At 32.2% G+C, this 23,073-nt stretch overlaps 1 protein-coding gene across 1 annotated transcript; it reads left to right on the plus strand.

Moving 5' to 3' along the window:
* Positions 1-5,451: 5,451 nt before the first annotated feature.
* LOC130635936 (uncharacterized) lies at positions 5,452-20,543 on the plus strand. The gene is made up of 6 exons (XM_057445468.1): positions 5,452-5,582; positions 12,025-12,387; positions 16,148-16,444; positions 17,837-18,142; positions 18,294-18,395; positions 20,105-20,543. Exons 1-6 carry the CDS (start codon positions 5,513-5,515, stop codon positions 20,338-20,340), a joined length of 1,374 nt encoding a protein of 457 aa, XP_057301451.1. The 5' UTR covers positions 5,452-5,512; the 3' UTR covers positions 20,341-20,543.
* Positions 20,544-23,073: the final 2,530 nt, after the last annotated feature.

The following is a 23,073-nucleotide window of genomic DNA, read 5'->3' on the forward strand; positions in this document are numbered from 1 at the left end:
GTGTAATTCTGCCGTGTTAATAACACTTTTTTATAAAGCGACATCCTTTTCATTTTAATAATTAGTTCTGTTTTATCACCGTATTTAGTATATAATTTATGAATATTTGTATATAGTAACTATAATTTTATTGCAGGAAATATTGCTAAGTATTTGTAAATTTATCAATCTTCTTGCGTCTATACGTATGACACTCTGTTAGGCATCAAGAAGCAGCTATATAGCTGCTTGAATGTATTAACCGCACCATGACCTTCTCATCCACTGGCAATATAAACCATAAAGTTAAGTAGTCGATGGAGTAAAATGTTCACTTTCTGATATTACGTAATTAGGAGACAGTAAAGCTACATATTCATATTCAACGTTTTTAATGATCTCATATTAAAAGTTGACAATGACTTATGGTATTGATTATTAATTTTTTACCTTCGCTATTAGCTACTTAACTAACATTCTTGTTCGGCTGTCCTTGTCCTAGATAGCCATAATCATATATACAATACATAGTGCTTTCCAGATAGCTAGCTATATTTGATGAAGCATCCGAATAAGTAGTCATAAACCAGGCTCCAACTTTCAACTTTGGTAAAGTTAGATAATAACTTTAGGTTCTTTTCATTTGAAATGTTAAGAAAAGTTAATATACCACGGAGAGGACTAACAGCTCCATTTCAGCACGTTATTTAAAAGTTAAACCTTAGTATGTAAAGCAAAGAATTAGGAAAGAAAGAACATAACATTGCACTTTTCTATTAATTGAAATGGGATATCGAGTCAAACCAAAGCACGCAAAAATGGCCCTACCAAAGCTTTATTCGTGCCCAGACTGCATAAAAGGTGCCCATGTTCCTTTGTAAATTCTAAACCGAAAAAATCGTGGATCGGTTTTTCAAAGAATCAAGCTTCATAATTGGTACACTATGCGCGAGCAGTCAAAAGAAAGTCGGTACCACTTTGTCGCATATGTTTTTATAGCTTGTGAATTAGCAATTCAAATCACGGGGATTCATATTAAGAGTGACGTATTAAAATAATAATGAATTTATTTTAATCACTTAATTTATTTATTTTGACTTAGTTTATAAATAAACATGTTTGAATTAATTGAAAAAAAAATTAATTTATTAGTATCTTTCGACCAATAATTTGTCGATCAAACAACTGCCTGTTTCCTACATGTTGTTACCCGTTGTAGCGAAAACAATCAACCGGTACTGTGCTATTTGTCGGAATAAGTTTCCGGGACTTTCGACGACCACTGAAACAGTAATTTTGTTTCTTTAATAACGACACTTAATGAAAAAAAACACATTTTTTAGTCAATCGATTTTCGTATCAAGAATTAGCGTTTAGGATTAATATCAATAGTTAGTTTCATCTTCGGGTGAAAACGGTTTGGAGCATAAAACAATTCGTCATTGACATCTTTTCCCCGTCTTGCATAAGTATTGTCTACATCAGGAATGAAGAAATTTAATAGCTTAATTATACTTTGATCCATTTTATCATGAAGCAACCAGTGAACATGACTAAGACAGAGCCACCCACCGAAACACAATCTGCTTGTTTACATAACTTGCCATTTGCAGTTAATATACATTTGGTGGTCAGTTTGTACAATAGCTTTTGGAAGCTATCTCTGAGCCATATAAGTGTTAATTTATGATTGTTGTAAATTTCTTGACATATCAGAAACAGAAATAATTTTAAAAAGAGATTCAACATCGTAAGTCACGTTCTCCTTATCTGATTGTAATGAAAGGAACTTTTTCAATACACTTGAGAACGGGTGAGTATCCAAACAATGGCTTCATATAGGTTGCAATTACTTTACTGGCTTCTTAAAATTAAGTAATAGTTTGGTTGATGATTGGACTTAGTTTCCATTGTTGAAGATTGACGTCATAAGTTTGAACAAACTTATTGGTCTTTGCTGTAGAAAAGAATGCCACAAGTTTACTACTTGAGGGACGCATGTTTTTATACTGTACATGTTCCTTGAGATGACGAATGAAAAATTTTTGGAAAGTTGAAAGGTCGTTGAGGATAGTGTCATTCCTAACCTTATTTTGCTTAGCCTTATAAGTCATTTCTTATCATTTTTCCATCGTAATCAGTTATATTTATAATTACAATGCTGGTATCATTATCTCCAGAAAATAGTACAACATTATCATTTTCTTGAATATGTTTAGACGAGTTGAATGTAGAATCTGATGCAAAATATATATTGTGCGAAAACCGCTGTGGCACTGTACGCTAGAACCTGTGGCATTTCTCCTTACGTTCCGAACAACAAATTTATTCACCAAACGATTTTTTCATTTTAGTTTGTAATTCATGAAAATTGTTTAAACGCAATTAATTTAAACTTTAGAAACCAATACTTTGTAAGGTGTATCTCCGCTTAGTTGTTTCATTGAGGAACGAATCAACGACTTCACGTCTGTTAAAGAAGACCAAGTTATACCTTCTCGTGCAATGAAAGAGGTGAAACCTAAAGTTATGCTCAATTTATAATTACGCACGAAAATGAAAAGCAGTTAGAAACGTAGTAACAAATCCTTAGATTTTTTCCAATTTAAAGTTGATGTTGTATGTTTTTGGAACACCACCAAACTTCGATCGTTCTTCTGCATTGAAAGACCGTGACCAGCCAAGCAATGTTATATACGAAGGCAAAGCGTAACGTATAACTCCGTTGGAAAGTACACGTCAGTAATAATAAAAGATCAGAAACATCAACACATTCGCAAAGCCACACAAATAAGTTGAATTTATTTAGGTATGATCTGACGTAAAAATCCAAATCTATAGGTGTATTATTGGTTTTTAGTTTTTTTATCTCCTGACCCACGTTTTATTCTTGCGTATGTTTTTATGTCGATGCTTCGTAAAGAATAAAATACTTTTATTACATAGTGTTTCAGGTTATTATTTGCTTTCGGCTATTTAGAAATGAAATTGCATGAAAGTGTTTCAAGAATTATTGCGTGATCGAAATAAATGTAACATAACCCAATCTTTTTTTTTCTTCATTTTTCCCCTTTTCCAAATAGTTTTTTTTTTCAAACAAAAAGGAAAAGACCGGACCGAAAATGTATTCTGATTATGGAAAGTCCGACGATAGTTTATGATGTCATGTGTTTGCTCTCTTTACTCCCTGAAAACTGAATGCATTTTGTAACAATCTCCTTCCTAAGACCTTTTGTACTTTCTGGTGTGTTGCTAGTACCACTCCAACTAGAAAACAAAAAATAACTTTTTTAGAATTTGTTAAACTATCCATTGGAGTAGATAAAAAAGCTTTCGCCAACATTTTGCCAGGTTTCTACATGGAGTATACCTGTGTTCCAAGCGTTTAATCGAGTGAAGCCCACACAACATTAAGGTCTTTAAGGTGTAACATATTTTATATAAGTTTAGCTACAAAAGAAACACAGTTTACAACATGTTGTCACCCTATCATAGCAGAAATATTCAGCCAAACTTTTATTTTTCCGAAAATGTTTTCATTGGAAAGTTTGTAAATAAAAGGGTGAAGTTTACTACAGGTAAACATTGTTGCGCGTCTGTATGAACGTTTCTTTAGTGAAGACCCTAAAACTTAGGACCTGCATGTTAGTTTGAAATCAAATTTGGCAAGTATACATATAGGACCTATTCAACTTGCTCAGAAGATTTTATTGCAAAACAAGTAGCAGATCCTAAGTTATTTTGTCGTCAGCAATGTGTTAAGAGTCCTGGGACGAATAAACTAATTTCGTTTTGGCCAAAAAAAATATGTTAATAAATTCCCTTTTATATTAACTATGTAGTGATAAAGTTTGAATGCACATCCCGTAAAAGTTTTAAAATTACTGACATCATAATTTATGCAGCATAATTAAATCTAAATTTCCCTAAATGTAAATATCTTGAGAACGGAAAGAGCTTTTTGAAAAATTTAAACCATCTTTTTAAGCTCTATAAGTCCAACATCATTTTGCACCTCGATTTCCCTTTAACATCCAATTTTTGGAAGAGTTGATATTTAAATTGATAGTTTGTAAATCATGATTGTTTTTTCAGTCAAATATACATCCTCACATCTTCATTAAGAAAAAGTTGACTTGAACTTATTCAATTCAAGAAAATCAAAATAGAAGAATAAAAATTAAGAAAATATTTAAGAAAATTTCAGCCTATATTGAGTTCTTTTGCTAAGAAAACTGAGGCGCAGGTCAGATATAAAAAAACGTGTATATATATTTGATGATTTTCAGTACATGATGCTGCTTTCATTTAAATGGCTAGGGAGATTTCAAAGAAATGTAGATATTGATGTAAAAGAACGAAAACAAAAACAAAAAATGTGAGTGATACTAAGAAGGGGTTCATTAGATGTAAAAAATAGTGATATATTAGCTACATATACACACACTTAATCTTTCTCTGTTTTACGCAGAGAAGGTGAATCACAACAATCACCGCTTGGTAACCATGTTTGTTTTAGTTTGCTCCAAACTTCATACTCGGACCTTTCCCTTGTGATTGTCTTGCTAACTCTGAAGATCTCCCTTTGCATCTAAATTAACTTGGGAAAGTGAAACGCCACGTGCTAATTTTGTCCATTGGATTGCGCTTACCACGTTGCAGACCATTTGCCTTTGTTATTCAGCTGTGCCCACAAGAGGTGGCCGTGGCTCAGTTTGAGTGTCTTGTGCCTCAAACGCCGAACAAGTGTTGTACAACTCAAAATTTCACCGACATATAGGGAAATGACGGAAATTTTATGTACGCCTGTATTATTGACATCAGAGAATGGGCTTCGCTTAGCTCGGCAAAAAGTTAAACGCTTCTAAAGAAAATTAAAATTTCAAACAAATTATTTTAGCTGTACGACGAAATAAACGTTCAACGAAATATCAAATTATTTTCTTCAGAAAGAAAAGTGCCCATAAGTATAGGCTGTCCGAAATGTTATATAGCACCTATCCAAACTCACCGTTTTCAAATGTCTAACATTTTTAATTCTTCAAACAAGATAACAAATAAATAAAAGTCCGCAGCACCATCAACTATCTTTCTTTTAAATAAGACCTTCAACGTGAGTTTTTCCGTTAATTCTGGTTAATTCTAACAAATGCTTGTTTAATCTGACAACAAACAAGCACTCTACCAAGAACAAACCTAAAACGTTTTGAATATAACTACAAAAATGTTTTCGCTGTGTGTGATAAGAATTTTCTTTCCTTTAGTTGACTGAACGCATTTCTTTAGGACATATAAGAAATATAAGAAAATTATTTCAGGCAAACTTATAATTTTCATTTAATTTTAATCGTATCATTTAATCCTTTTAACAAAACTGAAACGATTGGTATGGCAACTGGATTTTTTTTTAATAAAAAGGCAGTTATTTAATTGCTCCTTTTATTTAAAAAAAAGCTCGCTATTTATAATACATAGAGTCTTAATACAACAGAATGTATATAGATAATTCAAACGGAAAACTTGGTATATAAAAATGACGTGTTTCTTTGGAGCATCGACGGCATTTATAATGTTCTACCTTATTTTATGGAAACATGATGAAGGTAAGTTAAATATTAACTTCTGCGTGTTTTAGGTAATGCATCTGTGTATATGCAGTACATGTTGCTGGGCATAAGTAGTAGTCTTTTAATAATGCATCATACAAAATGCAATGGCAAGTAAAGCTAACGACCTACATTGATAAGCAACTAAGGATGCTTAACAACTTGAAAGGTTGTGGAAGAAATTCTATAAATATTGGGAGCTGAGAGTTATTGTAAAGTTGGAAGATAAATAATTAACCGTACTTTTTCCGAGCACAAATGTAAAATGAATACTCTGCCATAACCTTATTTAAGGTAACTTCATTAATTCCTCTAGAATAGATTGAAGCACTTGATCACAAACTTAACACACATTATAATTAATGCTTGAGACATTTTAACTGTAAAGACTGCATTAAGTGCTTTGTGCATGTATTTTTATTAGGATTTTTAGTCTTTTTTATCGGTGTCACCGTAGAGACATAGTAAAAGAGAAAGGGAAACAAGGTAAGTATTTTTGCATGCAATAGCAAATTTTTCAAACAAACAATGCGGAGGAGGCGCCTCACTGGGTTTCAGGCTATTTTGCGCATTTTCTGCAAAACGACTAATCACTGTTTTAGTATAAAATCATAAAGTTTTCTTCTGAATTCCGCCAAAGGTTTTTGGCTAAAAAGCTCACCGGGGCTCGCCAAAGTGATTTTTAAGAAATCACTTTATTGGATTTTCAATTATTTGAATTCTTAAGCGATTAACGTTAAACTAGCTGTATGCCTGTGGAAAAATGCACTGAATCTCTCATTGAATTCATGTAAGGGATACCAAACAATAACATACAATACAGTAATTTGAATTTTTAAAACTCATAATCCATCCACACTCTTTTTTATAACGGAATAGCAAAAGCCGATCTCCACTGGACGATATTCGCGACGATATCTGCGACGAAAAGTAGAAATCAATTCAACTTTTCGTCATGATGAAAATCGCGACCAATCAAATTCGAGTATTGATGACGATCGTCATAAAAATCGTCCCGTGGAGAATTGCCTAAAAAACCTGGGATTAAGGTTCCTTACAAGGTGCATTACTCTATATTTATACCCGCTGAAACAAAACTGCCTTAAGAATATAAGCATGTGCAACAACAGAATAAAAATAAAATAAAAAATGTGCTACAAAATTGAAGTTGTCTAACAACCGTTACGTAAAAATCGAAATCTGCTGAAACTATATACTTGCTTTGGAACGCCTAAAAATCAGTTATTTAGTCTATTGCATACAGCAATCTTTCTATTCCAAAAGTTTACACAAAATATAAGAAATTAACAGATTTTAACTCATAAAATAGAAAAAAACTTCATTTTCGTATGTTGTATATCTACCGCAACATTTCAATCCAAAATATTAAAGAAACAGTTTGCCTAACAGACTCAAGAAAACAGCGCAAACGTATTGTCCGTGATAACAATGCAACGTTTTTGAATTTCAGAATCGAATATATTTCAAAATATTGTAACGTAACAGATGTGAAAATCGATTTAAGTTTCATTACTTTTTTTTGTTTAGCATAATGACAACAACAGTGAATCACCCACTTCTTAGCGTTAAAAAGCAGTAACAACGAAAAAAGTAATTTTTACAGTTTGTAAAATTCTTCTCTAGGATAAACCCCGTGTATTTTATAAGAATAGTGTTTTTTTTGTTTCAGCCTTAATGTTCTTCACTTTCATGACAAATGCTATCCTCATTGTTCCTAATTTATTCTTAGCATGGCTATGGTCTGAAAATATATAATACCTTAATAAAATAAAGCTTGCTATAAGTTGCTATAGCTATTGGCAAATTCTTTCTATATTTAAAACAAGCAATCGAGGTTGGACATATCCTTCGGATATTCCTAACTTCTGGCCAATTCATTGTTCAGAGTATATTCTTACAAAAAATAAAATATTTTCTGTGTCAAGACACAACAAAAACTTAATGTGTAAGGGAAAATTTAGGTCTGAAAGTTAAAACGGCTAAAAATTCGTTATACACCCAAATTCATTTCTCCACCAAGTAATCTAAACAACACACCTGCTTTTCCTTCACTCTATCAGTAGGTATCTTGCTTTCGTTCTCTGGATAAAAGTTCAATCTGCTTTTTACTTCGATTACTAAACTTCGCTTCGTCCCAAAGAAGACGAATTGAAAATGTATAGCTACAATTGTCTGATACATTTCCAATGAATTCTCTTTGCGATGTTAAATCATCGTACCTTAGAAATATTTCTAACTAACAACACTAACTTCGTTAGACAACAACAGTTTTTTTTTATATTTCAGATTCGAATTACATTCCTATTCGAATTCGATAGATTTTTTATAAGAGGAAGCAGCAAACTCGGTCCCAGAAACAAAAATGAAGCTTGTGATAAGTAAGCATTGGCATGCCTGGTTTGAAATAGATTTTTTCAGGATTACTTTAAAAAAGATACAACCTTCTTTGCTTCGGTTTCCTTTTTCAGTTGATAAACAACTTGTTTCCGTGAGATACGGCGCGCACATTGTAAACCGGGGTTAAAATTAAGTTATTCTCTCCATAACGAAACCGTGGGGCTTTTGAAACAAAAAAACAAATAAAATCATTTAAAAAAATAAATAAGTTAGTTTTAATGAAATAAAAGAACAGAGTTTTATTTTTTAAAGTAAAAAGAAAAATAATTAGATGATTAAATAGTAACCCCCTGATTTGCGTTTTATAAGTTAGTACATTTTAGCGTAACGCCACGCTTTGGGGACACAATGCATGAGAAATAAGAAAGTGACCCGTATATTTCTGTCCTTGGCCTCACCGTGCGCAAACACACACACGGGGCTTATTAATACATAGATTAACATTTCTGACGTCGCGCCGTAACGTCAGAAATGTTATCAAATAAGATAACTTTACCGGTCACATCAAAGTAAAATGAACACATCTACCGTGCCTGTTACAGACAGACAAGCGGACACATACAAACAGTCTTGGTATTATTATAAAGATTTGTTGGTCCCTGACAACAATTAAATTCCAAGCTACCAGCTATCCTTAGCTAAGAAAGAGCTTAGTGATATATTTGTCAGTATAATTTAGCTTTTTTGTTGCTAATTTATGTTGTATGTGGTTAAATCTATTAAAAATTTTACCTATAACTTAAAATAAAATGCCTTTCATCGACACTTGATTACATTGTTCATTTACGGCCTTGCTTAAATTTTCTTTCCACGACGATATTCTTTGATGTAATTTGCTGAAGAAATAGAAAGGTTGTTTTAACTGGTCTAAATTATGTTGAAATGTGCACTTAATTATTACAAAATATTTAAGTTTTGCAAACATTTTTTGACTCCGACTTGGCGAAATAACAACCAAGATATTTTCTCTTATATGAATGGATCAGCGCAAACAATCTAGATCTAGGAACTTTAAATTCCATGAATACACCCAAGCTCGAACCCAGCACCTTTTACCGTGGCGTCGAAAAGGCGCTGGCACAGGCTGGTCACGTGGGCATCAAATGAACCAGATTCTGGTTCATTTTTAATTTATGCAAATTCTGCATATTTATGATTTTGGAGATGGGCTGGAAAGATGTGGTACGTGTTTTCAAGCGGCTGAATAATGTTTTTGAAAAGTATGAAAAGTTGCCCTCGTTTATTTTGAAACCAAAACAAGTTCAATGTTTCGAGTATTTAGGAGAAGGACACCACGCTATAGCTGTTTTGCCTACAGGGTTTGGTAAATCGTTAATTTATCAACTTTTACCCGACTTTGTTCCAGAACGAAAGGCAGAGGCGACATTGTACTTGTATCTCTTTTAACATCAATTATTCAAGATCAGCTAGTATATTTAACTAAAGTAGGCATTGAATGTGGTTTCTTACAACTCGAAGACCAAGCTAATAGTCAGAAGTACGAACCCTTGTTTGAAGAAGATTTGAATGATGCATCAAATTCTATTTTCAAAATTTCAAAAAGCATTGTTGCAGGCAAATGTAAAATTTTATTTGCACATCCAGAGTCCCTGTTATCAGATCAGGGAAGGAAAATATTAAGATCAAAAATCGAGGAAAATGTTGTGGCTTGTGTGATAGGCAAGGCGCATTGTGTGGAAATATGATAAGTATAGCTAGCTAGCTAGCTAGCTTTCTTTGTAAACATAACGTATCAAAAATCTAGCTACATACATAGCTATTATATATAAAAATAATATGCCTTAAATATAGCAACTAAATATACATAAACAAACTAATATATATTATATATCCATTTAAAAAAGTTTCACAAACAAAATATGTGTATATGTATAGCTAATAATTGAATAATATAAATTTATCAATACAGTTAAGCTAAAAAATTGATGAATTACTGTATGTTATATCTAGGGGTGGAGAATTTCGTACAGAATTTCAATACTTATCAGTTTTCCAAGCATTCTTCCCTCACAGTATCATGTTAGCTTTGACTGCAACTGCTTCACCCACAAAACTACGTAATTTTAAAAAAAGCTTTGAAAATAGAAAATTGCGAAGTGGTTATGTTCTGCCCAGATTGCGAAACCGGCCTGTTTACAACCGGGACAGCCGGATTATGTACGCATGGTCCGAATATATTTTGCACTGGTTATGTCTTGATGACCGGATTATGAACGCTGATATAATGGCTGGCCAGGCAGGCTGTGATTGGCATTTTCTTCAAACTTGAATTGAATTGAATTAAACATTCTCTGGAAGATAGAACACCCCTAAAAACTAGACATGGCGAAAGAAATAAGTCTCGACGTAATTCTTAGTATAAAGTACTCTTGTAGAAAATACATTTTAACATAATATACATACTTTGAAGCAACTAAATTTCACGGAACCTAAAAATGGATTATATTGTGTGACTTCTGACCATAAATTACCATCTTTAAAAAACATCATTTCGTCACAATTCTTCAAACAAGTCAAACAAGACAGAGCCACCACTTTTCTTGCACAAGTTTTTGCATGCAGTGCTTATTTCATCTGTAACAAGTTGCTTAATGGCATCAATTAATTTAGGGCAATTATTTTTTATGGTAGTATTGATAATATCAATTCTCCTTGATTGTAATGCAGTAATAATTTTATTTTCTTGATCTTCAGTAATGAAGTCGCTTTGAGGTTGTTTTGTTTTGCCAAGTTCTTTAGGAAGTATTTTTGTGTTTGACTTTATGTCTGTTTCATTTGTTATGTTCAGTAAAGGCGTAAATTGTAGAGATTTTTTTGACTGGAAACAGTTTTTTTGGGCAGGATAATTTTCATTCTTAATGTTGATTTTTTTTGGTTTTGACTGCTGGTTTGGTGAAAAAGCTGCACATCTTTTTACTGTTGTTTGCTGTTGTAAATGGATTTGTTGTTGTTGTACATTATTCTGGAAGTCAAACATTTTATTGATAAAACTGTCACACTTGGAACAAATAGTTGTAGTCAATGGTTCAAACCCGAAAACGTTTAATCCACATGTTTTGAATATTTTGTGATGTAAGGATTTTTCTTTTCCACTTTTTAAAAAAATTCTGATCAAGTGATGTGCTGATGTTTCTTCAGCACAAATTCGGCACACTCCTTTGCCACCGTAATAAACTTTTTTTAGGCGTAGATGGTAACGTCTTCTGCAATGAGAGATGAACAAGAAGAGCACCTGCAACACTTCACTTCTCTCTCGAGCCATATTTATGAATGCATTACCTATGGACTGGCTAGCAACAACACCGACTACGTTTTAAAAAAAATATCGTACATTTCAAAGAAATTCTTACTTTAGCTAAGACATCTTAAAAAAAGGGGGCGAAAATGAGATTAAAAAGGAAAAATAATGCTTTTTAAGGATTTAAAACCACCACCAACAACGACGCCACATCTTCCGGTGCCATATTTGTTTATGTATCACTTTTAGGATTTTTGCTGACGCCAGCGAAAAGCGTTGCATAATTAGGGTAATGCCGTGGGCCAATTAGATGCGATACGGTGACCAGCCTGGTCCAGGGCTATTTCGCTAGAACTATCAGAAAGCGCAGCGCCGTTGAGAAGCAAATAGTCCTGGGGACGAGGTTGGAATACACCACCTTCTGCAAGGACGCAGCCCAGCACAATAGCCTGCATAGCCGTTGAGTCTGTTTCTCTTTTATTATATCTTTATTATCGCAATAACAAGCAAAAAACATAAGTAAACCACTTTTTTTCGCTACTTAAACATATACAGAGCATTACAGTCAAATGCTGTATATGTAAAAAAATTAAGTATAAATAAAATGACCGCGGCCATAGTGGCATGAATAAACACTAAGGTCAGGTTAGTAAGTGAGAATCAAAAACATGTATATCTATGCTCCATTCTCTTTTGCAAGTTTTGTCTTAAAGAAATGTCAAATTCTAGCATTAAAAAATGACATCTTACTTTTCTTTACAGTACATTGTGCAAGCGTTGAACCTATTCCGATGACCAAATGTGCAACTGTAAATACGACAGTGAAGTTGACGTGGAAAGTGAAACTGGGACCATCTGAAGGAATAATTTATATAAAACTTCATAAATTGCCAGATGACGAAAATAATATTGTCACATACGCTTCTCAAAAACTTACTGTAAACATCAAAGGAAGGCAACTGTTTGGAAAAAGACTTTCTGCTAATTACAGCAAACATTATGAAAATGTCACTCTCACACTGCAGAATATCAAATACAATGAGAATGTGACATTTTATTTTGTTGCTCGGTTTTTTCCCGGTTTTGTTCTTGGTACAGGCGTCATCACAATAAAATGTGTTACAGGTATGTTGTTTTACTGGCATGCACAGAAATTCAAACTACATCAGCACCAAACTAATAAAGTTCATGCTTTTTATCGGGCAAGTTTATGTAAAATTAAAGCAGCACATTTAAAATTTCACAAAAAGGAGGGAAAAAATATTCGCAAAATTATAATCAAGCCTTTTGGATACTATAACGGAATAAGAAACAGAATAGAACAAAAGTTATATTAAAACTTACTAACTGAGTTTTGGCAGACCTTGGCTCATAGATAATTATTCTATTCTGAGTGACTTGGCAAAAACCTTTTAAGCACAGAATACGCATATATTTGAGGGCGGGAAGGATAGCATTAAAAAGAAAAAAAATTAGTTACTTTATATTTGACAGATTATAACAAATGAACTTTTCAAATTTTCGTGTAGAAGTCTTATGGACGACAGTAGGATTAACTATTTTTACTGTAGATTTTATGACTTAGACTAAATTTTCTTTTGTTGTTGTTTTTCATGTGGTGTTTAACTTTTGGGAGGAATGATATATGTAACATGCTTAAGAATAATTTTTGTATCAACACCTTGCATGGTGTATATTTTTTTACATTTTGTGTAACATTATATGGGTAAAGGTAATATGCAAATTACTAAAAAAACTCATTATGATTATTTAGAATTCACTCCTCCAAAAAACGGTGTTTTGACGTTTTGATTAAACTTTGGTGAAGAAGGATCATATACAATAAAACAAAAAAGATTTTTGTTGCATTTCAATAATATCCTTGTAAATCGTCTTCTTTTGCAAAATTATTTTAGTATTATTATTTTAGTGAATAGAGCTGTTGTTGGACACTTTCAATTTTGTTGGGCACTTTTTAGTATTGAATTTTTCAAATTGAAACCATTAAATAAAGCGGGTTGTGAAATGTCAAACTTCCGTGTTGTTTGTTTTTTTGATGATCTTTTACATGAATTAAAAGAGAAATATAGTGGAGAAGAGCGTACATTTAGTTCATATTAATATTAAGAATTGTTATCATTCTATTTTAATGTAGCAAAGTTTATTTAAAAGACAATACGCTTATTCACAAAAAATATGAAAATAAGTTAAGGTGGGAGTAACACTTTTAGATCCTATTCAGATAATTAGGTACTAAAGGTTATTTTCAGACCATATATACAAATACATCATATTCTATAATACTATTATCTTTTACCTAACACGTTTTGTTTCAACAATACACATTTCGCCAATTTTAAGAAAATTACGCGCGTGCACCTTTTAGGGACACAATATTTAAAAAGTCAATAAAAGGCGGACTTGGTAGGTTAACAAAGTAAATTGTCAAATAGTACATGTACAGTTTTATCTCATTTATGAGACAATTGGTTATACTGTATTGTTAAAAAGGTAGTAAGGAAAATTAGACTTGGACCTATCAGTTTTAAACATGTCACCCAAATAAATCTTCACAGATGAACAAATAAACTTGGGACGACCATAATTTCTATGCTTTTGTAATGATATAAATGCCAGAACACAAAGAAAAAAATTACATATTCTGACTTTTTTATGTATATTTAACAAAATGGCATTCAAAAAATTTTAAGTGTGGTGGGTGAACGCTCAAAACATTTTTACACATTTGGTTTAATTAATGACTTATCTCCTCTTATCTAATATCATGTCTCATTACACCTGGGGAGAAATAGAATTCGTAAAAAGTACAGGAGGAACATTATTACTATCATTACTAATATATTTCTAATATTACTAATATCAAAACAATGTCAAAACTATTAATTAGCTTTATAGTTTGAACCTTAAACTCTTTCAATCATACCTTGCAAATTTAATCTAATAATGTGTTAGTGCTTTATGATGTTCTTGCAGTTGCAATTTTGTCCAAATCGCTCTCTTCAGGAGTGGTGTTTTGACTTGAGGCGCAATCACTCCAAATTTAAAACTTTCCCTTTTACATTTGTTTTGTTTTGCTTTGCTTTTTCGTATGTTTTTCTTTCTCAACTTCTTTTTCCGCGGCATTCGAAAGATGATTAGATCACTTGGAAATGTCAATGCGTTGTTGAATGGGCTACAGATAACGTCATTGCGTCATATAAGTTGAATTGAAAGCCTTCCTATGTATAGCCAGTGCCCTCTAAAGAAACAGAGACAATCTATCCAGTCTTTGTATTTCCATCGCTGGTCTGGCTGGTAGGTGTAACAATATCTTAGCAATGCTCTTTCGGGTCAAACATGGTGTAAGATACCAGGTGGAAAAACCAACATAGATAAGTGAATAGTATGCTTAAATTAGTGATGATAAAACACTTGAAGTAAACTTTCCTATGCATACTAACTTAGGAATGTGAATATAAAATACCAAGTAAATACTGCAAAGGATGCATCATTGTATGCTGACGATTCATAATCCGAGTATGCATCTTTCTTCATTAAAATATCGGTCGCTGACAGATAATCAGTGGTAGATGCATTATTATTCTCAACTAGTAAGTATCTGCTACAATACCAGTGTCTTTTTTTAACGCGCATCATTTTTTACCCACCAAGTTTGTAAATTTTACAGCTGATTGATATTCGAATCTTGGAGTTGGATAAGGGTGTTCCTTTGTCGGATATATTCAATAAAATGATCCAAACAGAATCTTGACTCTTTACCTGGAATACAGAACTTGTTAGTAGCACCATCGAGTCGTTTTATCAGTTGTAATCATTTTCTTTTTTCTTCTCTTTTCTTTTTATGTATGGAAACAACCTACATATATAAAAACATTGTTGATATAAGTTTATGCTTACCTACATAAATAAGCAACACGACTATAATTCAGACTACCACTAGCTAGCTAGCTAGTTAGCTGTTACTTACTTACCTAGGCGCGGAGTAGCATTCAAATAACGATTGATTGACACAAGAATGAGATCACTTCCATTTGTTAAGTTGGCAGAGACCATTTTAGCAACTGTTTACAGCCCAAAATAATTTTAAATAAACTTCAACTTCACAGAACGCAGGAGGCATGCAACATATAATAGCTAGCTAACGATTTTTGTTTGATTACCCACCAAAACTATCTTGGGTTCAGACTTTACAGCTCATATATGTATATTTTAATGAACCGATTGCAATCGGCAAAATGGTGTATTTCTCATTAAACTTCAACGTTATAAACAATTATTTATTTTGGGGAATGTAGTATTTAAAATTATACAGAAAATAATAAATAATTATTAAAGAGAAACCTTAATAGCAACAGAGGTGGTGCAAAACGTAGAAATTTGCACCCTACGGTTTGTGTTTCGTTTTCGTTTTTATTAATATTTTTTATTTAACCGCAAAATACACGAAAGAAGCGGTACACCATGTTAGAAAGAGGTGTATCAATTTTCACTGGCTGTGTAAAATCCAGTTACTCTGCTAATGAATTTTAATATACAGTTAAATGTTACTAATGTTTTTAACAGTCATATGTCAAAACTTTACACGACGAGTTTTTTTGATAAAAAAGTGAATAGTAAGTTTTAAAAAAAATTTAAGAAAAATTTTTAAAACTTGCAGTTCAGTTAGCAAAATAATTTGCTGATTGACACCATTTTGACACCACACCAGTATCAATTTTTATGACTTACAACCCAACACTAAGTTATGGTCTGAGGCGTTTCCCTTTGCCACCGCTTCAATAAGGTTAAAAAAGAAAAAAGCTAGGTATATTTATTTACTAGGGACTGGATTATTTTTTTAACACATTTACATATAAAATTATAGGTCCTCCCAACGTGTGTGGTAAAAGTGTAAAATCTCGCTACTACATAACTGACACCGCCACGATCACAGTTGCACAAGATATATGTGGACATCCCAAACCTTTTGTCGAATGGAAATTAGAGGACACCAGTTTTAGTAGTTCGTCTAGGTCTATGTTAATAGATGACGCAACAAAAAAATACAGATATAGCTTTACCACAGAAAATATAGTTCGATCAAAATGTGGGGAAAAAATTATGTATCACGCCAGAACCGAATTTGGAAATGTCGAAGGATACGCAATGATTTATATTTCCTGTAAGTAATTATTATAAATTACATTTTGCGCTTATTGTTTAATGCAGTGAATTACAAATAATTGTGGGGCATTCATTTGACTGATTTCTTTACTATCTCATTTATTGTTGCATTGTTGCATTGTTGCATGCACTGGTGCAAATGCAACAAGGCAATTTTAAACGTAGTGTAAGAGAATCTCCACAGGCGTTTTCTTGAAATATATGGGTGTCGTTTATCTTGTTCTTACGGAAATATAGCGCATGTGTGAGGTGTTGTACCTCTTTCCCTAGATTATCCTCCGAGGTCGAAGGTAATATTATAACTCTTAGTCCATGAATGTAAAGAATATTGCCGTCATTATTTTCTATGAATGTTGCAATGAAGTTTTTACCTGAACCGTCGAAGGTAATAAATAAAAGATTGTTACCGATTGTCCAGCAATCTTTTTTTTAAGGTTTCTGTTCTAAGGAATGGATTTGAAGAAAAACTAGTTGCTTAAGCAGTAGTAGTCGTTATACTTACAGGAGTGTCTGCTTGGGTACATTTCAAGAAAAGCTAAAATAGGTAGAAGGAAAGATAATGGCCTTAAACTTGGTATGCTTGTTTTAGACCAATCTAAATAAACAAACATAAAATGTAATTGTGCATTGGGCACACTTTCTGACTGTTAGATTTTAACCAATTAAAGGGGGAACTACAATACTTCTTGCTGATAATTCATACAATAACAATCATCAAACTATTTGTGCGCACAAAAGCTCTTGTTTGTTTGTATTCACACAATGCAATCACTGAACTATTTGTGTACAAGAGGGTTCTTGTTTGTTCTGCAGGTTGTGTCAATAAAATTGCACACACAATATACAATTAAGGTGATCCTACTTAAAGTTTGAGATGTTATCACTTAACAATGTTCTAATTACTTGACCAAAGTTCTATTACATCTCTGCATTCAGTTCACTAAGTAGTTTTTAGTTGCAAAATTAAATTTTTTGCCACCAGTTTAATTTCAAAATTAATCAGCTCACTGCAAGTCTAATTAAAACTCCTAAATTAGAGGTACTATGCAGCCACCTGTTCCATTATCAGTTATTATTTGCGCAAGAATAAAAAATCTGTTGGGTAATGGCAAATATGCATGCCTAACGGTAGCGATATTTTTAACTATGGTGAACATAAAATAAAAAAGGAAAAATTTTAGATAAGAAATTGTGTGCAAACTTTTAAGCTTTTAGACAATTGAAAGTGAAACTACTGTTTCTTTAAAGCAATGCTTTTAATACATAGTTTCCTAATTTAGTCAGAAATAACTATTAACCATCGCCTGTTAATGAGTGAATTTCTATTAGTTTCATAGTGTAAATTTTACCTAGTGAAGTTCGTGTTGTAATTTTAATTATTTTCTTACAGTCACACCTTCAAAGGTCAGGATAACATCGTCGTACAGGCATAATGCAAGTTGTGTTTATTTACATTGGTATAGAGAAGACACTGGAAATTGCTTACTGGAATATCATATACAATTTAATAATATAAACGATGTTTATAACACCTCTAAGACCAATGTCGACATATGCCATTCGCCTTCTGCTTCAAGTGCGTCTATTTGGGCATCATACAAAGGAAATACCGGTGGAAAAGTTGACATTATACTTCATTTGATTACCCTACGACCTGATATAACAATCCTATCAAGTGTTACAACAACCTCTAAAGGTAGTATTGCACTAAACGCATGTGTAACACAAAAAAAGACAGACATACAGTAACAAAATTATCGGCACATAATACAAAAAGTTCACGTTTTTATAAGCTTCTACTTAGCTTTTTAAATGCTGTTCTTACATTGCATCGTATTTCATTATAGATGACTGGCATTGTGCTAGTATAAGTGCAATTGGTATTCTGACTACAATAGTTATTGGGTTGATTATAAACATAGTTTTATTTGTGACGTTGGGACGCAAAGGTAAGCGCGATTATTTATTTTTTTGTTTCATTGTTCCATTGTTTCATTGTTTATTCGTTTATTATCTTATTTCTTCAACTATTTACTTACATGTTTACTTGCTTGTTCATTTGTTCGTTTGTTCGTTTGTTCGTTTGTTTATTTGTTTATTTGTTTATTTGTTTATTTGTTTATTTGTTTATTTGTTTATTTGTTTATTTGTTTATTTGTTTATTTGTTTATTTGTTTATTTGTTTATTTGTTTATTTGTTTATTTGTTTATTTGTTTATTTGTTTATTTGTTTATTTGTTTATTTGTTTATTTGTTTATTTGTTTATTTGTTTATTTGTTTATTTGTTTATTTGTTTATTTGTTTATTTGTTTATTTGTTTATTTGTTTATTTGTTTATTTGTTTATTTGTTTATTTGTTTATTTGTTTATTTGTTTATTTGTTTATTTGTTTATTTGTTTATTTGTTTATTTGTTTATTTGTTTATTTGTTTATTTGTTTATTTGTTTATTTGTTTATTTGTTTATTTGTTTATTTGTTTATTTGTTTATTTGTTTATTTGTTTATTTGTTTATTTGTTTATTTGTTTATTTGTTTATTTGTTTATTTGTTTATTTGTTTATTTGTTTATTTGTTTATTTGTTTATTTGTTTATTTGTTTATTTGTTTATTTGTTTATTTGTTTATTTGTTTATTTGTTTATTTGTTTATTTGTTTATGTCTTATGAAGTTTCTTCGCAATGTAAGCATTTAACCAAATTTATTTATTGTTTTCGACTAAGTGTGCTTTTCGCTACAAAAAGCCAAGGGTTTCCATCGACGTAAAATCAATGTCACTGCACATTTCTCACGCGTGAAATAAAAGTGAAAAGAATGTGGTAAATGTTGCGAACAATAGACATTTTAAACTGTATCAAGAAGCAGTAGTGCAATTAAATTGCATTCACGAAGAAGGAATGTTCATATTAATGAAGAAATAGATATTCGAAACTACTGAGTGCTGTTACTTTTTGTAACATTATAATAAGCTGCTTGATGCCAACGTATGGTGATTGACGGTAGCTTTGTGTTTGCGGGGATGATCTACCCCAAATAACTTTCTTGTAATACATTATAAGTCATAAAGCTTGATAAAGATGATGCATTTTATATGAGAATAAAATATCATGTCTCAAATGATCACTGTTAGCATTAATTTTTTCAACTTTAGTGTTTTTTTGGAAAAATTCAAGTTATCAGATATGTTTGGCGTAGAATATATTTTGTTGCGATATTTGTTCATTCATAGTATTATAGTAAAGTATTATTTAATAACTTAGGTAGCCTGATAATCTGTAGTAACGTCATCAAAGGTAGACCTGATTTTCTCCAACGGAAACTGAATATTTTTTACCTTGTCGTTCCATAGCGTTCTTGAGCCAAATATACACTAGCCTTAAAAATAAATTTTAATGCAGTGCTTAGGCTTTGCCTCGTTTAACCTCACTGCTAACCACTCCTAACCACTGCTAGCAAAGTAGTTCATTTTTTAGAAAGGTCAAATACAGGTTTATGAATTGTAGATAGTTATTGTTAATAAAGCATTAAAGAAGATTACTGCCCGAAAACTGCGAACTTTATTAGCTACTTTTCTTCAAAGACATTTTATGAAACATAACTGTCGCTGTAGTTTAATGCACTAATATCGTCTGAGGGAAAGTTATAATTTTTTTATTTAGGTTATTTAGTATTCAAGAAAAGTTCTAACACAACATTGCAACATATGAAACGGAGAGATGATAATAACCATGAAGTAATAGGAACAACATCTTCTCATTATCCCGACCAAAATGTCAAATATGTGAAACCATGTACTAACGCTGATTTAACGAAAACAACAGATTCATCGAAAGGATATGCCGAAATTGAGTTTAGCGAAACAAAACGAAGTATGCATGCCAATATCAGCACATAGATTTTCTCCTCAATGATTCTGTAAACTATTGTCTTAACATTGTTGTGATTATCTCGCTTTAATAATAGCAATAACTTGGTTAAGAAGGACGATTTGGACTTTGGACGATTATTACGTATTAATGTCTGATAATGTTCAATTGACAGACCCTTAAAGTAGTGGAACTAACATTTTATATGTAAAAAATATCTCTTTGATGTGAAGGTTTGTTATTTTTAATACACTACTCGGTGGCCCTGCGCTAGCTATGTATGAGATCACCTGATTTTTTTCGGTATGTAACAATATAAGTTGCCGATAATTGTTTTTTTTTATCGTTAATTTATGACCCTTATGAAATTAGTCAACTATCTGAATTGTTTAAATTCCTTTTCTACTTTGATTGATATTTTCTCAGCATATTTATCTTAATTTATCTCACACAACAACGAGTCCTACCAATTAGTTTTCCTTATTCTACCCCTGGGTCCTTCAACCCCAGAATTTTTGCGAAGCGAAATTGTGGAGCACGTTTGCTACACGCGAGGTATACCAAGAGAATTATTGAGATTCTCAAAATTTCGATAGCAAAAAAATCATATAAAATCAGCGTAAAGAAATAGGACTGATATTTTTTGACATAGAGCTAGGGTAATTTTTTTTCTAATAAAACAAATAACTTTGGACCGGGGGGTTATAAGTCTAGTAAAAAATGCAATAAGTACGGCTCGTATCTCCCCCCACCCCCGGTTTTGACCCCTTCCGTCTTTTGGTCCAGATTATACGTCCGCCGAACTTGAACACGCAAAGAGGAATATGCTGTGAACAAGAACCGGTAGTCGGTATTTTAGACACGTATATTTTACAGACCTAAAATATGGCTTTTTTCTTTGTATTATAGCTAATTATGGTATAAATAATTAATTAATTATTTTGCAATTTTGCTTCTAATACTATTATAGTTGTATTTTAATAAAAAATAATAGTATTCAAACGGTTTTCTTCTTTTAAAATAATTTATTGCTAGTCCTGTTTCCAATTGACTTTACTTGTGTATTTTAAGCTTTTTTGTTGCTGTGCTTTTTCTGGAGATTTGAGTTGGATTGGAAAACTCCTGTGTAAGCTACCCTTTTCTAAAGAAAAATTGAAGTAATTTGTACAATTATAACGCGTCGGGCTGTGTTTTATTTTATTGTTTCTAAGAAGATGTAAGAATACAATATTATCAATTTTGATTGGTTTTATCCAAATCAAGGTAAGGCTTAATCACACGAAATGTAGCTAGCTAGAGCTCTGCTTTGTATAAAAGAATTAAAAGTAATTTGTAGAATACATATGGAGAAGCTGTATTACTACCTGACTGATAGCCAGATATAGGAAAACCTGTAGCTAGGGCACAGACAAAACAAACAGCTCTGGGTGCTACAGTGAGCCGATCAACCGTTTTTCATCACAGTTTTTTATTGATTATATAAGTAACCTGTTACAGTTATTAGTTGTCCGTACACCCTCCCTGAGAACAAGGTTTAAAACGACATTAAAACATTAAAACTGTCATTAAACAGAACTCCAAGGATGCCCAGCCGCACACGTCCTCTAAACAGCATGGGCATCTTCGAAACTGCTTGTAATTTTAGAACAAGGGTGCTGATAAGCTGCATACGCCGTAAAACGTGCAGGCGTTTTTGGGCAAGTTTGGCGTTATGAAAAAAGTTCAAGTATTCACCCGAAAAAACCCGCATAGACCAAAAAATAAACATGTGGTAGCAAAGTTCTTAAAAGAACTGTTTTTGATGGTTTTTGATAAAATTTACTTGATAAATAACTTATAAACTTTATTAACTCCTTTCTCTTAAAGCACCTTTTTCCAACTATCGTCCACAAGGTATGTTACAAGGAATTGAATTTTGAAAATGCTCCAGGCAAGTTCGGGAAAGTGCGGGCGGTTTTGAAAGACAACCGCTAATTTAATTCGAAAAGTTGCCCGAACTCGCCCTTATATATGTGGGCGTTTCCAGCTTATTGACACCCTCTTATTTCAAAATATTCTCAGAAATAATAGACCAAGAGAAATTACATCACAGTTTCTTGTCCACCGCCCACGTGTGTTTGAGAACAACCCACACAAAAAAGTTCGTTAATTTTAAATTATTTGTGTAAAAATTACTTTTTTATTCACGATAAACCATTTGTCAGTCATTTTATTCCTCCAAAAAGAATCCTATCCAAGGTGCTTTTCTATTAGTGCTGAATTTAATAATTGACATGATTCAGCATAGTTTTTAAAAGGGTCTGATTGCAAAATATGATTGCCAAAGTTCAGCACTTGTAATATTTTTGTATTTGTGTACTCAGCTTCTAAAACACAGACAAGAGACATTATAATTTCCTCTGGGTGATTACATTAATGTTGGTTGAAAAAAAACCTGAATGATGAGAAGCATGTGTTTTTGAATGGGTCTAGGAAAATAAACTTATTTAATTTCCCTTGGCCTGGCATCAATCAAATTCTAAAGAAATAAACACTTTTAAAATGATTTTGTCAGATTTGGAAACTGTTGGTATGGTTAAAACTTTGCATATAAAATTAGTAAAGTTGCCGGATTGTTTAGTTTTTTCTTTTATACTTTTCCGAATTAGCCTTAATTATTTATGAGATGAAAAACAGCGCTTTCAATTCCATTGATTTGGCCATCCCTTAAAGGCACTGGAAGCTTCACTGTATGAAAATGTTTTCTTTTTCTTTTAGGTTGT

This window comes from Hydractinia symbiolongicarpus, chromosome 3 (genome assembly GCF_029227915.1).
Source record: "Hydractinia symbiolongicarpus strain clone_291-10 chromosome 3, HSymV2.1, whole genome shotgun sequence".
Classification (NCBI taxonomy): Eukaryota; Metazoa; Cnidaria; class Hydrozoa; order Anthoathecata; family Hydractiniidae; genus Hydractinia; species Hydractinia symbiolongicarpus.

What these genes read in the sequence shown, in the direction of transcription:
- LOC130635936 (XM_057445468.1), top strand. Translation starts at nt 5,513, where the DNA reads ATGACGTGTTTCTTTGGAGCATCGACGGCATTTATAATGTTCTACCTT. An exon ending in CACAATAAAATGTGTTACAG is followed by an intron (nt 12,388 to 16,147) that starts GTATGTTGTTTT and finishes ATAAAATTATAG; the next exon opens with GTCCTCCCAACGTGTGTGGT. An exon ending in TGTGACGTTGGGACGCAAAG is followed by an intron (nt 18,396 to 20,104) that starts GTAAGCGCGATT and finishes TTTTTTATTTAG; the next exon opens with GTTATTTAGTATTCAAGAAA.